This window comes from Orbicella faveolata, unplaced genomic scaffold, assembly GCF_042242905.1.
Source record: "Orbicella faveolata isolate gen_17 unplaced genomic scaffold, um_ofav_v1 contig_48, whole genome shotgun sequence".
Taxonomy (NCBI): domain Eukaryota; kingdom Metazoa; phylum Cnidaria; class Anthozoa; order Scleractinia; family Merulinidae; genus Orbicella; species Orbicella faveolata.
In genome coordinates this window covers 11,234,640-11,250,967 of record NW_028301578.1, presented here as the reverse complement: position 1 = coordinate 11,250,967, position 16,328 = coordinate 11,234,640, and the positions used below count along the sequence as shown (strand labels likewise).

The 16,328-nt window shown below is 39.3% G+C and overlaps 1 protein-coding gene across 1 annotated transcript; it reads left to right on the top strand.

Moving 5' to 3' along the window:
* The first annotated feature begins 710 nt into the window (after positions 1–710).
* Positions 711–15,046, top strand: LOC110042908 (uncharacterized). Its single transcript, XM_089280675.1, has 7 exons — positions 711–888; positions 3,701–4,015; positions 6,166–6,540; positions 7,008–7,385; positions 9,608–9,991; positions 11,339–11,527; positions 11,611–15,046. Exons 1-7 carry the CDS (start codon positions 783–785, stop codon positions 11,925–11,927), a joined length of 2,064 nt encoding a protein of 687 aa, XP_089136801.1. The 5' UTR covers positions 711–782; the 3' UTR covers positions 11,928–15,046.
* Positions 15,047–16,328: the final 1,282 nt, after the last annotated feature.

Here is a 16,328-nt window from a genome sequence, read left to right as displayed (position 1 = left end):
AACTGATTTTCTAGCATCCCATCCAGACACTCGGAAAATGATTGCAGTAAAAACCCGCGTGTAAGGACCTATGTTTTTTGAACCTTAGCAAAATAGGTTGTTTTATTTTGGGGAAATTATTAGCAATATAGGCTAATTAAGTTCTTTATTTCTGTCTTACTTTCTATGAACGAGATATAGTTTTTAATTACCAGGAAAATAGTAAACTTGGGTTTGGTCCTTAAATATATAGAATTTATTTACAAGGGTAGTACAATAAGCATAACACAAGTGATTAAAAAATGTAGATGTAGTGTTGTCTCTATAACAAGAGTTCATAATTTAACTATAACCCACATAAAAGAACCTGCTTGATCTTGCTTGGCTAATCAGGTTCTTGTATTTTAGGGTATTAAAATCATAGTGGAAAATTTCTGGCCGCAGATTCTTAAAGCATTTGGTTCTTTACACGCGGGCTAGCACTGTATGATTTCTAACTGAAAACACTGAAAGGACATCTGAATGGGAGTATCGCGAATGAATGTTAGCAGAGTACTATACTACTACAGCAACTTTATTTGCAGGTATTCTCAGACGTTTGCAGATGCACCGTCGTTTCAGCACTGAATGACGTGGCTTGCATGATGTTTAGTCAACCTCTATGACCTAAGTCACGGTACAGTCGTTCTAAAAATACCTTTCTCCTCCTCTTCTCCCCATTCTTCTCTCACAGGCCTACACTTGATCTAAGTGTCCAAGCTTCATCCCAGTTTACATTACACAGTAAACATTCCAAAGCAACGATGGGAGCATACGGAAGAGTTCGTTTTGTGCTGCTCTGCACAGTTTATATTTTAAAGCTATCCAGTTATGACAACATCGTAATGGCTTCTACAATATCTCCTTCAGGTAAGCTGGATTTGGTGGTTCTCTTAACCAAGATCGAGAAGGAATGTCATGTGTCTTCCTGTTCGTATCATGTTATATCAATTTGATTTTCATACCTGAACTCTCTGCAGTCTCACCTAATAACCCCTACCCGACTTCGAAACAGACTGCACACTGCCTAGTGCTATGATAGAACAGCACTTTGTTTAACGACAGAACATTTCCTAAACATGGGGGATGAAAGCGGGATATGGATGGACCTTTCTCCAGTGTTTTGAATGGCAGAGTCGGGTCGCCAAAGGCGCACCAGTGAGAATTTTGGATTAAATTTTTCAGATTCATCTCTCGTAATCCTTCTTATATTGCCAAACTCGGAAATATTCATCAAGCACTTTTACGAATTGGTGATTCCTAGCATTTTGCGAAATCGAATATTTATGCCTGAGAGATACTGATTTTTGGTCGCTTGGAACGGGGGAAATAATGTTATTTATTCAAATCTACGGATATTTCATCTGCTTTTTAATAGCAAACCATAGTTGTAAACCGCTTTAATCTTATTGTGGGACTGCTGTCCCATTGCAGTACAACATCTTTTCTGCGAAAAGATTTCCGGCCGGCAACAGCCGGAAATCTGTTCGGGTTCGTAGATTGACCAAGTGTTAATTGAATCAGCGACAACAATGCCTCTCTAATGGCTATTCCGACAGTGCATTGTTAATAGAGGGAAATGTTTAGAAAGCCCAGGCAAACGAGCAAACAAATATGACAAGATTTATTTTGGAAGGTCCACGACTGTGCATAATATGCTTTGTTTTCATGAACCGAAACGTTTCTGTTGGTTAGTTCGGATCCCAATCGGAAGTAAACCATAGCCAAAAAAGCGACCAAAAAGTTATCACTTGTCGGGTTCCATAACCATTCCTCACCGACTATTATTAACTTTGAGGAAAGGAATAATTTTATGAGAAAAGGAATAATTGAAAAAATTACCAGACACCTTTTGACGGCTTGAATTAAGTAAGGTCATTCCAAGACCTCTGGAGTCATTCCAAGTAATTGAGGACATAATGATACATTGAGGTCTTAATATCTGCTGAGTGAGCAGCGGATAATATTTTGTGATCTGTGGAGCGCAGCTAAACAACTTTCAAATACGGAACATAAATATAACGTTGAACAAAGTTGACTCCGAAAATACCCAAATATCCAAGGAAGTTTTAGCATCGAATAAAGTCTCCAGGCAACTTTCAGACTAAATTGTTTTTAATCACAATGTTCAAAGTTCACTTGAACAATTATTGAATTCGGTTTTTCGTAATATCCACAATAATCATGGTTTTGGTAAGTGATTTCAGACTCAGAGGCTTTTAGCTTCGTGTGATAGCACTTATATAGCCTTGATTATTCTGGATATCAGACTGACCTACGTAGCTAGCGGGATTTCGCGCGCGAATGCTGTTGTTTTGGCGGCGAAGTCGTGGGGGGCTTAGTGAGGAGCACGGTATCGGCCTAGTGTAAACGCATGTAAACGCATTATAAGACAACTAGACGCTGTGACAACGTCTAACTCGTTTAGAAAATGTATAAGTTTCACCAAGAAGAGAAGAGTTGGGGAAAAACCTTGGGCCATCGTTGAGTATATACTTTTTTATGTTTTCAACAGAAACTTGGGCATTTCAACGCGAGCGGTTTCTGATAACATTTATTTCAAGCATTTTCACTGTCCAAACATTTCCCATTCTCTTTCTTCCCTGTATAACAAAATACCTCGCGTGTCTGAACTTCCGATTATGTCTAATCCTGTAATACTAAGGGTCTGTTCATCCTTTATTTGTTTCAAATGTCTTCTTCTTTCCCTTTTGGCATCCCTGGAATTCAATTCGAAGTATTATGTTTGCAGAGGGTGTCTCGCGTTGAAAGGTACTGTTTATTAGCTTCGTTTGATTCTTATGTCGCGGCTGCCGCTCATTTTATCATTATTTAACCACCGTCAATATAGAAGACAAAGGATGCGTTCCTTTGGGATGATTCAACAACAACAACAACAACAACAACAACAATTTATTGGTATTCCCATATAGATGGTGTTACCTTAATACAGAATCGCTAAATAGAAATTCAAAAACGAAACAAATTACAACAGCAACAAGAAAGAAAAATAAACATAGTTAGTTACAAGATTCTTCATTTTAAGTTCTAGGGTTACAAAGTTCTCTTATTTGTAGTGCTTCATATATAAAGTAACCTAGTTTTTTACAAATAAAAGTGTCAGCACTGTTAAATAGAAATATTGTTTTCTCTGTGTTATTAAAGGAATCAAATTTTGGATATTTCTTGATGATGTCACTTGTGACTTGTTGTTTAATATCAGAATCACTGATACAAAATTACTCGGAGTATCTTTTTATTTAGTCAACGTGATAATGGAAGCAAAGCCTCTTACAAAATGAGAATCAAACCAAAAGAATTCCAGGTAGTCGTGGCCGCCGAGAACTGCCGTTTTAATTTGAATATTGTATTTTTTTTTTCTGGGGATGGGGGGGGGGGGGGGGGAATAAGGAAAGGAAAGGAATAAGGTGGACTGCCTGTAATCTAAGTATTTATGGCGGAAAATCCGAGCGTTATGATATCTTATATTTTTTCCATGCACTTTTTGCTTTCATGCTTTCGCGACAAATGATTAATGTTCTGTGCTGGAATGCATGGTCGTCCATTTACCTCATCAGGGATAATACCGGAAATGCTTCATGCGTTTTCCTGTCAATAACATTTTCGATTATTTATTCTTTTAATGCAAGAAATCTTGTTTTTTCAATCGCGCATTTTTTAGGCAAGAACTTCGAAGCGCTATCCTCCAGCATGGTAGTAAATGTCACCATAACATCAGCTGAGGAGGTATCCCGTGCAACGACAACAACTGAAGGATTTTCCAGTGTTGTAACATCTATGGTATCGCCCGGCCCAACAATGACTGTGGGATCGCCTAAAAGATCATCAATTGCGGTACAGGCATCTATCCGTGCAGCCACACCGGGATCATCGGGTACAGCATCATTTACGTCTAGGGCATTACCCTCTGTACAAGTCAGCGTCGAGCCAAAGGCTGCCTCAACGTTGAAACTAACAACAACCTCTTCTGTAAATGGTAAGTAACAATTATGAGTGAATGGTTACTACTGCAGTGAGTTCGGTTGCCCAATTCTGTCTACTAGTTCCCATCGAAAAAAGGGAAACTGTGATTTGTACATTTAGATTTGACGAAAGGATAATTTTATTCACAATCCGATTAAGGCCATCCCCCTTTTTTTCTCCGTTTAGCGTCGCCTGACCGACCCAGATTTTCGCGTTTTCAAAAAAAAAAAAAACAAGTTACGCAGAAGGCATTGAAGGCAATGACACATTATTTCAAACAATTGTCACTTTAATCTGAAACATAAGCAATTTTTGCCTTACAGATTTTTAGTTTTTTCCTGTTCTCGTTTGATTTTAACAACGACGTCGACTTTTTCGTTCCTCCATTGCCACGATGTTGACTTTGTAACCACACCTTGTTGTTTCCAGGCTCCACGGATATTATGCTGAGGTACCGGGCTTCCTAGCTCCAGACTCCTCTTCTAATTGTATTTTTGTTTTTTGTTTTTTTTCCTTTTCCGACCGACCGACCCAAAATCAGAAAACGCATTCGACAATAAACGAAAAAAAAAAAAAGGGGGATGGCCTAATCTGCGATCAGGCGAGTTTTTTTACGCTCACCTTTACAGTCCGCTAGAAAAACTACGCCTGAGACATTTTCACTTTGACCGACTGGCATTGATTAACACGGCCACTAATAGCCAATGAACATTACTTCCGGCACAATATACTACAATCGTGAGATCGTTCGTGAGTGTACGCGCGGTTCGAAGCATGTTTCATCACCAAATACTGGGAGGTGGAGGTTTTGCGGTAAATTCAGTCTAGATTTGATACTTGGACGTTAACAAAGAAACGGAGGAAAATTCTAACTCTGTAGATCCTCGACTTTCTTGTGCACCGTTCAAGAATGTTACACGGAAGCAGATTCATTTTTTTGGAAGACAAGAAAAAGAAAACCACAGCCGTATACTCTAAACAAAATGATTAAAATGACAAAAGTGAAAATAATACTTATCGTTATTATTATTTGTAGAGAAGCGAGAGGTAACAAATTGTGGGCTAAACAAAATATGTTATTTGAAAAGGAGCATTATTACGCAGAAAATAAAGCGCACTGTTTTTATTTCGGGGAAAAAAAACCTCAAGAGAAGAGTGAACAGATTCAGTACGTTTTTAATTATTGTTTTTCTCAGCTCGTGAGCGGGCGGAGTTCGGCAACAAATCCTACAATTTGATTTGTTGCGGGAGCGGTCGGTAATCGTCAATCTTTTACCTTTTTCACTCTTCCATCGGAGATTACTCAACGTAAGTTTATCTCTATTCATTTTTAAATGGCAAGGAAAGTCGCAGTAAGTAAATTCAACTGAGTGTTTTGAAGTTGTGAGAGTTTGTTTGGCCGTTTGTAGCTCGACGCTATAATTGCGCGTAATCCTGTGTTTCTGTCGCCGCAAAATTTTAAGCAAACAATTCGTCAATTACAGTCGAGTTTACCTCTCTGAGCGTTGCTGTATTTAAGAGAATTTCTGTGGAATACACTTAACAAATTTCCTCGCTTTCTGTTATTCCATTTACGGTAGAAAAGTCTGATTTCCAGTGATTCGCGGTCGCAACGACTGACAGAAATTATTTTTTGTAGTACAACTATAAACTTTGCAGGAAATTTCACACTAGATAAAACAATTTTGGAGAACTTAACTGGTGAACTTGATGCAACTAACATAAAGAAGTTCGAAATAAATCTGTTCTTTAATAGATCTTTCTTTGTCTGGTATCAGAGTTACTCGCTCGTTCCCTCGTTAGATTTTTTTACGAATGGTTACGAAAGCCGATTTACGGCAGGAAAAAAAAAAAATGTGTTATTTGCCTGCTTACGGTCGGTCCGTATAGTGAAACACTGTGACCTCGGGCTTGAAAATGCAGAATTATTAAGACCTCCGGGTAACAGTTTTTCACTTTACGGAACTCCCAGCCGGCAAATATCACATTGACTGGAAATTTTAACATTTGTGCAAAGTATCACGTCGACTTTAAAAAAAGCCGTACATTATTTTTGTCATTTGTCACTCGTAACACACTCAGGTTTGTTATTTTTCACTACTGTTCAGTTAAGAAATGCAGTGCTGTTGTTACTGTAGCCAACTGATGTGTCCTTACTTACAGTGGGTGGATGTAACAATTACACGGACCTGAGTGAAGCAGACCGCGCCCAAGGACAAATAGTGATCAACGGCAACTATAGATGCGATTGGAACCTGGTAACAGGTTGGTATCGTTTCCAAGGAGCTACTGGAGATCGCATTGCGGACAAATGTGTTCCCATGCGTCACTGCGGTACTGCAATTCCAGGTTGGCTCAATGGCGCACACCCGACGATCGCCGAAGGTGTAGTCACTCGTAGAGTCTGTTTTTCCTCGTCAGACACCTGCTGTTACCGGTATAACAATGTCAGAATAAAGAACTGTGGCGCGTATTTCTTGTACCAATTTTCGAGGCCGTATCAATGCTATGCTGGGTATTGCGGTAATGCAAACGCAGGTAAGTTTCTCGGGATTTTTTAATTATTTCAGTGGGCAGCCAAAACATCAATTTTTCATTTAAATAAATAGGCAACACGTTTTTACTGTTGCGGAACAGGTTAAATTGATGGTTAAATTAATTGTATTCTTTTGGAGAAAAAGGTGATTGTCGAAAATCACTTTGCATACGAGACTCGAGAAAGTCTGCATGCAAACATGGTGGCCCATGAGGCCGACGTTCATCTCAGGTTTCTCAGGCTACAATTATTCATAGATTTCCACTCCCCCATAGATGGAGAGCTACTAATTCACCCAAGATAGTCCTCCAGCATTTAATCGCCACACCCATTTTTAACTCTCCTGCTACCTGCGTGCTGTACATCTATCACTTGTGACTTGCTCGGTTTTGTTATCTGTCAGTACTGTTCAGTTAAGCAACGTAATTCATCTTGTTACCGTAGCCAACTGATATGTCCTCATTTACAGTGGATGGGTGTAAAAATTATACAGTCCTGAGTGAAGCAGACCGCGCTCAAGGACACGTGGAGATCAACAACAATTTTAGATGCGATGCGCGAGACCTGGTACCAGGTTGGTATCGTTTCCAAGGAGCTGCGGGAGATCGGATGGCGGAGAAATGTGTTCCCATGAATCACTGCGGCAGTGATATGCCAGTTTGGCTTTCTGACCCACACCCGACAATCGCAGAAGGTGTGGTCATTCGTAACGTCTGTTTTCACTATTCAAACAAATGCTGTTTTTGGCGTTACAACATCAGAATAAAGAACTGTGGTGCGTATTTCGTATACGAGTTACTGGAGCCGCGTTCATGCTCAGCTCGGTATTGTGGCAACGGAATCGCAGGTAAGTTTCTCAGGATGTTTTTAATTATTTCAGTCAGCAGCCAAAACATCAAGTTACAGTAAGGATTTAAATTTGTTCAGGCAACACCTTTTTACTGTTGTGGAACAGGTTAAGGTTACACAACACCTTCGCGGTGCCCTTCAGAAAAAATTCGTATCAGCGTTAATTTTAAGGAAACTACCACAAACTATATGTCAATAGAAAGGCTATAAACTGTAAATTTCGGGAAAAATACCTACTATTTTGGCCGTGCCTTTGTGGAGAAGAAAGAAGATGGAAAATGGAAAACGACCGACTGTTATTCGGCCGAATTAATCTGGTATCAAACGCAGTGTTAATCAGAAAGCATCAATCTCTCAAAGCATGTCGGGGTTTTCCTGTATTCTTATTGGTCATCTTTTTATAGACCGGTGATTTACAGTATCGAATAATTTCCGACCCTGCTACGTTCGCGCCTGCCACAAGAGAAATGTTCCATATAAAAAGAAGAATCCTCGACACACTTTTGTTCTTCGATGTTAAGGAAATGTTCTGGCCAAATTTCGTGACAATCTACCAACTCTACATACCCTATTAATTCATTTAAAGAGATAGTACTCTCGCGAAAAACTATTGCAAGTTATCGCCGTTAAAGAGTGGTAAACATGTCACGCCTTTACTCGGATGTATGTCAACAGAATATGCCGCCAGCCAATGAAATCATGGCACCCCTAACGTTCACGGCAAGTGAAATGATTTTCGCGGGAATCCTAAGGCAAGAATGGTCTAATAGTCACGTTTTTCTTGTTGAACTTCACTGAGCGTGCATTTATAGAGACGTCTTCACCGCTCATGAGAACTAGGGAAAACCAAGAGGAATAAGCGTGGTACGAGTATGCACGATCCCTTACCGCTATTGGTCAAGGTTACCTTCTTGTCTTCCAGAAATTCCGTTTTTGTCTCCGGTCCTGGGACGCGTTTCTCGAAAGCCCCGGAAACTTTTCGGGCCCGTAAAGCCATTTTTAGTTCATCTGTATCTAAAAACGGAGAATAGTATACGCTTGAAACTTCTTGTATGAACAGAACCTCTGTTCATATTAAGAATATGTAAATAAAACAGCTCTGTAATCGTAAGGTTCGAGATTTTGCTATGGCTTTCCGGGCCCGAAAAGTTTCCGGGGCTTTCGAGAAACGGGCCCCTGGCTTCGATTTTTTCGCTGTCCAAGGGCTTTTCTCTTCCTTTTTTTAGCACGTTTCATGACCTCAATAAGGAGTGATAGATAGCAAAGAAGAACGAATTAATTCGAGAACACAACTGAGAAATAGCGTGTTACAAAATAATGCTAATAAGGCCCTTGTAATAAGAGCTGCCGGAGGAAGCAGTTTCGCGCAAAAGTTGTCTAGGCGCTATGAGGATTATATATGACACCTAACTGTTACTAAAAAAACTTTTTGTCTAAATACCTCAAGCGCGTTATAAAGTTTTACTCTCATTTTCTGGGAATGTTAGATTTTACAGCGGCCTTTTAGTTTTGCTTGAAAAGAAAACTGAGACAAAAGTAGCACTCTCAAGGTATTGTGTAACCTTAAATTAATGGTTAAATTAAGTGTATTCTTTTCGAGAAAAGGTGATTGTCGAAAACCATTTTTCATAAGTGTACTCTCTCAACCACAAAAGGCGGTTGTCGTGAACATTTGGCGTAAAACTTAACTTTCTTGTAAAAAAAGTGTTATGCGTTTCTTTGTCGTTCAAGTGAAACAAAAAAACAAAAGCCGAGTGTGAAAACATCTTCATTTGCAAAAGCCAAGTATGTTTTTGAAGTTCATTTTTTTCTTCTTAGAAGGCACCTAAAAGCACACTGACTCTGAATGACTATAAAGTTGGGTTAAATTCAAATCACTCTAATTTAGTGTGTTTGCTTTGGAGATTCGAGAAAGTCTGCCTTCAAACATGGTGGCCCATCAGTTCGACGTTCATCTCCGGTTTGTCTGACTACAATTATTTATAGATCTACACCCCCCCTTCCCCCCCCCCCCCCCTGTGCATGGAAAGCTAGTTCACCGAAAGTTACTCCTCCAGCAGTTAATCACCATTCTAATTCATCAGAATATTTTCTTAAACTTTCCTGCGTGCCGTACATTTATCACTCGTTACTCACTCCGTTTTGTTATTTGCCACAACTACTTAGTCAAGAAATGCAGTTTGTCGTTACTGTACACAACTGATGTGTCCTTACTTACAGTGGATGGATGTAAAAATTACACAGTCCTGAGTGAGGCAGATCGCGCTCAAGGACACATAGTGATCAACAGCAATTATAGATGCGATAGGGATGACCTGGTACCAGGTTGGTATCGTTTCCAAGGAGCTGCCGGAGATCAGATGGCGGACAAATGTGTTCCCGAAAATCACTGCGGTACTCACTACCCAGGTTGGCTTAATGGCACACACCCGACAGTCGCCGAAGGTGTGGTCACTCGTAGAGTCTGTTATCATAATAGCTTGTTAAACTCCTGCTGTGTTTGGCATGACAATATCAGAGTAAAGAACTGTGGTGCGTATTTCGTGTACGAGTTACCGAGGCCGCGTTACTGCTACACTCGGTATTGCGGTAACAGAATCGCAGGTAAGTTTCTCAGGATGTTTTCAATGGTTTCAGTCAGCAGTTAAAACATCAAGTTACAGTAAAGATTTAAATTTGTTCAGGCAACACGTTTTTACTGTTGCTGGACATTTTAAATTCATGGCTAAATTAATTAATTGCATTCTTTTGGAGAAAAGGTAATTATCGAAAACCACTTTGCATAAGACTTCCCCCTGTCAAGTAGTTTTCAAATTGATAATTATTTTTAACTTCCTTTTCTATAAATTTCTCTTTTGAACTTGTTGATGACCTATTCCGGGTTTCCAGCCTTTTTTGTAAATATTGATTCCTGAGTGTTTTCATTATAACTAATAATGCATTCTTGATGTGCGGCTGGGTTGCTGGTTCTTTTACTTTACACTTGTTATTGATTTCTTCTTTCTGCTGTATGTCGAAGAAAGGTGTATATTTTGTTGCCCATTGAAATGCTTCACGTAATAAAACATTGTTACAGGAATGCTTCAATCTTTGCCAGTAACTGAAGATTGATGTTTTTTTGTGGATGCTTAAAGGGTAACACCCAAGCTCTGCGCTATTATCTTTTATTCTAAGGCCTTATCCGTCCCATGGGGCAATGAGGAACGATGGTGATGATGATCTTCTATCCGCAAAATAAGCAGCACCTGTAAGGTTTAATTGCTTCTTGAGGATTACCTAATTGTTATAAACATCAGTCAATCTCGGCTAATTTTCTTGGCTTTAACTCAATAACTTTACTGTAACTTCGATAGTCGCAAAGCGCACGCCTTGTTTCATCAGTTAACAAAGTGCAAAGCAATGAATCTTTTACAAATACGGTCACATGGTACAAAACCTAGCAAGCTACGTACTGGAGAAACAACAAAGAAGCATCAAGTTTGACTGATAGAATGAAATAGTTTTATTCTGTGAACTGTCGTATCACAGGTTATAAAAGTTTTCTACTACTGTATTCCGCCACTATGTTTTGCTGATCATACCTGCCATCCCGCTCCACTCAATATAATGTTTATCCCGATCCGGCCTGGTTAGAGTTGCAGTTCTCCGCATAACGTCTTTAACCTGCGATTTGCTGTCTTTTATCGCACCGTCAATTTTAAAACGCGTCACGCCTGTCAAAATGAGCAAATCCCGCTCTTGTCGAAATATTTTTATCTCGCATCCTGCCATTGGAATTTCTGGCATCCCGCATCCCGTGTTCCTTTTTACTTCCATTCTGCATCCCACCAAAGCCATGTTGGACCCTCGTATCGGTTTTGCCAGTCAGCATTGCGGATTCTCTACCACGTGACCACTTGTTGCAAAGGGTCAGTTGGCTCATTTTAATTCTTGTCTATTTTTTTTCTTCAGTCGTGACTTGCCATGCGCTGCCCTCAACGCCCAATAGCCTGCGATATGGTTGCACTGGGAATTCATCAGCGTATCCACACGACACTATCTGTAGATTCTCATGTTTTGACGGCTATAAAGCCATTGGTTCTAACGAACGAAGATGCCAGCAGAATGGACTTTGGAGTGGAGGAGAGTTTTCTTGCCAGCGTAAGTACAAGGGAGGTTAAAGTAACTTCACTTATCAAATAGATTACTATCAAATTTTTTTTCTCTATTTATTCTCCATTTAGCTGTCACGTGCCCGAGGTTGTCACCGCCGTCTAATGGCGAGCTATTAGGATGCAATACAACAAAGATGTTATACAAAACCGTATGTAGGTTTTCTTGTAATGAAGGATTTGAAGCGAAAGGTTCAATGGTTAGAAGCTGTACAGAAAATGGAACTTGGAGTGCAACTGACGTTGTCTGCGAAGGTATTCATACAAATGGTTCAACATTGAAACCAGCAGGTCGTAAACGTAATGCATATATCATTAGAGATTTTTGGAAAAACAAGCGACCTTCCAATGCTTGCAAATTTAAAATTAGTGTTTTTGTCTACTTGTAGTTTTGTATTTGAATGACACTAATGCAGCCTGCTTGACCAATCAGGGCCAAGTTTTTCTCTTTCTCAAGCAATCCTTAACACGCGAGTTTTCTCGCGTGCTAGATCGCGGCACGGGCAACATGTTTTCTTGCGTTTCTCAGGGTTACGTGTTTGAGAGCATTCGTTACCGCGTTAACATTCATGTTTTCTCCTGTTACATATTTTCCCGTGCTTCCCCGAATCTGATTGGTTATTGTTTATTTGCGGCTGCCTTCGGATTGGTGTAGAAACAACATTTTTGGTCAACTACAACTACGGCAGTCATAAGTAAATCGTTCGAGAATGTACTTAGAAATATCAAATCCCGACATAAGGCTACCATCAGATTTTAGTATAAATTTACTAGCGTTCTATCACGAATGTCGTTCTCTTAATGGCTACGCTATTCACTATCTATTTGGCTTTAGTATAAATCTACTGACGTTTACCACGAATGACGCTCTCTGATTGGCTACGGCGCTACTCACTATCTATTCTGTTGAAGATAGTGAGTAGCGTAGCAGTGCGCGCTTGTTAACAAACTGGCAGCCGCTTCTTGGCGTTTTCGAAGTGTCCGTAAAGAGAATTTAGATAAAGTTTTGAACGACGAGTAGATTTATACTAAACAATTAGATTATTCGCTCTCAATTTCTATACGTAATAGTTGACTCGGGCTTCGCCCTCTTCAACGATGACGGGATAGAAATCTCGAGCTCATAATCTAATTGTTTGGTAGATAGTGAGTAGCCTAAGTTGTTAACAAACTGGCGGCCGCTTCTTTGTGTTTTCGAAGTGTCTGTCAAGAGGATTTAGATAAAGTTTTGAACGACTAGTAGATTTATACTAAAATAATAAGCGTCCGGTCATAAAAACCTCGAGCTCATAACGTAATTATTAGATATAATCCGAAAAGAATGGTATTCTTGTTGATTAATTTTAGGCCTTTCTTAAGGCAACTATTAAATTAGGCTTAGGCTCAAATCAATACACGCTTTTAAAACTGACCTTTTTAAACATTTTCGAATCAAATCAATGCCGTTACTCGGCATTTGTTCGACTTCATAGTATCGCACTGTTTTAACCTGCATCTGTAATCGAATTTTTCTCGTTGTATTATCTTAAAAACTCTGCTATTCACTTTATGTTTTGGATTAGTCGGTAATGTCTTCGTTTCGACATTTGATTATTTCTACTTGTGAGATCTCAGTGTCAACTCGATGCTAAATGCACAAAACAATTCATCTCATGTTGTTTGGCGATCTTGAATCATTAATCAGTGGATACAACATCGCCAAACAGCCATCTCGATTGCAAGATCGCAAAATTCGATCTTAAATCATAGAATCTGAGGCTACGCGGTTGATGTTATGCATTCTACAGATGCATAGATCAAGCGATATAAGATCATTGAGAGATATTAAATCGATGTACACGTGATCTCCGCTTTAAATAATATTGTCAATGGATCTCTATTTCGCAGCTTGCGTACTTCGAGATGAGGACCAGAGGCGATACGTTTACTGTAGTTGGCTCTTTGTTGTCAATTTTTATACTTGAGACACATTCCGTGTTAACGGACTTGCGCCAGAGTTTTAGCCCGCACGGTATGTTAATGCGTCTCAGTATAATGACAGACATTAGACCGATTACACGTTAACACGTACTAGTTGTACTATTTGTACCATTAATGCGTCTTGAATTCGGCGGATAATCCGTCTGCATGTCAAAGACAGATACCAGACGTATTATGAGTCCGGGTGTTATTACGTGTCTGCAGCACTGACGTCAGCCAAAGGACAGATAATTCGACGTTAAGGCCAATTATCTTCTTTTATTGTGCAACTCGAACAGATGCTTAGTTCTTCCTAGATGCATAAAACAGCACACGCATAATCCATATGGACGGATTGATGCGTCTCTAATGTAAAGAATACAAATCGCTGAAACTGATAAAACTGGTTTCTCCTTTGTATAACTAGCTTTGCCAATGTATTGACTCTCTTGTTATTTTTCTGGTTTTGCAGAGTGTATATTTGCTTACTCTATAACAACAGATACCTTTATGACAAGCTTTGTGTCGATGGATTGACTCTTGTATTTTCCTTGGTTTTGCAGAGTGTATATTTCCTTACTCTATAACAACAGGTACCTTCTGTTTATGACTAGATTTGTGTCGATGGATTGACTGTTGTTAATTACTTTTCTGGTTTTGCAGAGTGTATATTTCCTTACTCTATAGCAACAGGTATGTTCTGTTTATGACAAGCTTTGTATCAATGTATTGACTCTGTTGTTTTTCTGGTTTTGCAGAGTATCAAATTTCTTCCTCGTAAAGTGTCGTTGAAGTGTCACTTTCAGCTGTCGTCAGTTTTGATATCAAGAAATTTTCTGTCCTTAAAGATCCCGGATTTTTAGTTGGAGTTTTAAAAAATGCATATTCTACATTGAAGAAGACATTGGCTTCATAGTTAATTATGTTCTTGATGCTTTGACATTGTTAATGTTGTTGTTGTTCTTCTTCTTCTTCTTCTTCCTCTTCTTCCTCTTCTTTTTCTTCGTTTTCGTGTTCTTCAATTTTCACGTATTTTCACGCTTGTTTAACTGTACAGAAACTGATTTTATTCTTAAGGTATTTGCAGGACATTGTGAACTTCCGCTGTTCACCGAGCACCAATCTAAATGCATCTTCAGTCGACTTCTTCGAGGAAGACGTCATTGGCTCCCAGTCCAGTTTGCTTTGAGTCGTACCTGGGGGCAATTGTTACGGGACATTTACTAGTAAAACGTAGATTTTTCTCTGATTAGAAATAATCTCCATTTTGTGATCGCAGAGACAATTGTTAAGGTGTTTGTCAATCGTATAGGTGTTTCCCATTATCTGTAACCTGCTGTTAGAACCAAGCCCTTAGAGTTTAAGTTGTAAAGATGCGACGCTTGAAATTTCTTCAATAATGTAGGCTTACTTAAACGAGGTTGAGTTGTTCAAATGCTTTTGGCTGCGACACATATATGACAAGTAGTCTGTTATTAAAATCTTTGAGTTCTGTCTGTAACGCATGATCGAGTCAAGAACACAATAAAATTACTTGTTGCTGAGCGAAGTTCTGATCCACCTGATATAAATAAAGATCTCGGTTAGAAGCAGGGCACCTCTCGCTCACCGTGGAACCTAATTCCCAAGCAGCGAAAAGGTCCTTGTTAGACAAGTAATGGAAAATGCGAACCAAAATGCTGCTATGGTATTTGTGCCATGGAGATCCAAGACCAGGGTGAAATTGAGTGTCTGTCTGATCCTCTGGTGATGAGAATGAGGGACTGGATGAGGTTTGACTGATACGTGGGAATTGGTAAAACTTTTAACTGTCAGCTGACAAATGACTCGCTTTCTACCTGGCAGAGAGAGACCTGAGATCCGCAAAAATTACAGATAGCTGATAAATGGGCTAAAATATTAACTGATAACTGATAACTGGTTTTCCAACACCCCATACAGACCCTCGGAAAATGATTACAGTAAAATCCCGCGTGTAAGAACTTATTTTTGTGGTTACTGGCTTCTAGCCAGTCACCAATATATGTCATCATGTACGTTAGTAAGATAGTCCGTGACTTTTCGGATCTCACGAAGCGAGGCCGAAAACACCTCGAGATTTGCTCAGGTTCTTTTGATCGATTTTCACCTTTTTTGACCTTTTTTCACCTTTAAAACGCGAGTTTTAATAAAAATAACTACCTTTACTGTTTAAAATTGGTTTCGTTTTATTTGATATCACTATTGGAGTGAAAAAAAAAAAAAACATTTGCTAGCAGAAACGTAGCGTTACGGAGCATTACGAATGACTACGATCCCTAGCCCCTGACCGCCCGAAGGACATTGCAGACTCGTTTTCCCACGCTCTTACCACATGACGTGAAATTGTTTGGATAATCAGGTGAGTAACTGCAATGTTTTCTCAGTTTCTACCTTTCTTTCTCGTATAACCAGGCACAGCTTTCACCGATTGTGTCAAAGTGTTTTTCTCGAAGAATCTTGTAAGATTTTGAGCGGTTTCCGAAAGGTTTTGATTGGAAATACGATTGTTACGTGCCTTGAAAGCATTCATCGAGCAAATAAATGCACTTTCTCAAATTGATGTTTATTTCATTTCTCGTACCACCCGGAATTAGATGTAATGTTTGTTTCATTATAAATACTTGTTCCAATAACAAATGGAAACTGAAATATTCTACTAAGTCAGGATTCTTCGACAGGATTATAAAACGCTCTGCTGGCAAAAAGCCATCTGAACCAAGTCGATAACAGTCGATAAGATCTCTTCATACGGACTTTCTGGATTCTCTATTATTAAAATACTGACAGATCAGGAATGTTTGCTTCATATA

What these genes read in the sequence shown, in the direction of transcription:
- LOC110042908 (XM_089280675.1), top strand. Translation starts at nt 783, where the DNA reads ATGGGAGCATACGGAAGAGTTCGTTTTGTGCTGCTCTGCACAGTTTAT. An exon ending in AACAACCTCTTCTGTAAATG is followed by an intron (nt 4,016 to 6,165) that starts GTAAGTAACAAT and finishes CCTTACTTACAG; the next exon opens with TGGGTGGATGTAACAATTAC. An exon ending in TTGTGGCAACGGAATCGCAG is followed by an intron (nt 7,386 to 9,607) that starts GTAAGTTTCTCA and finishes CCTTACTTACAG; the next exon opens with TGGATGGATGTAAAAATTAC.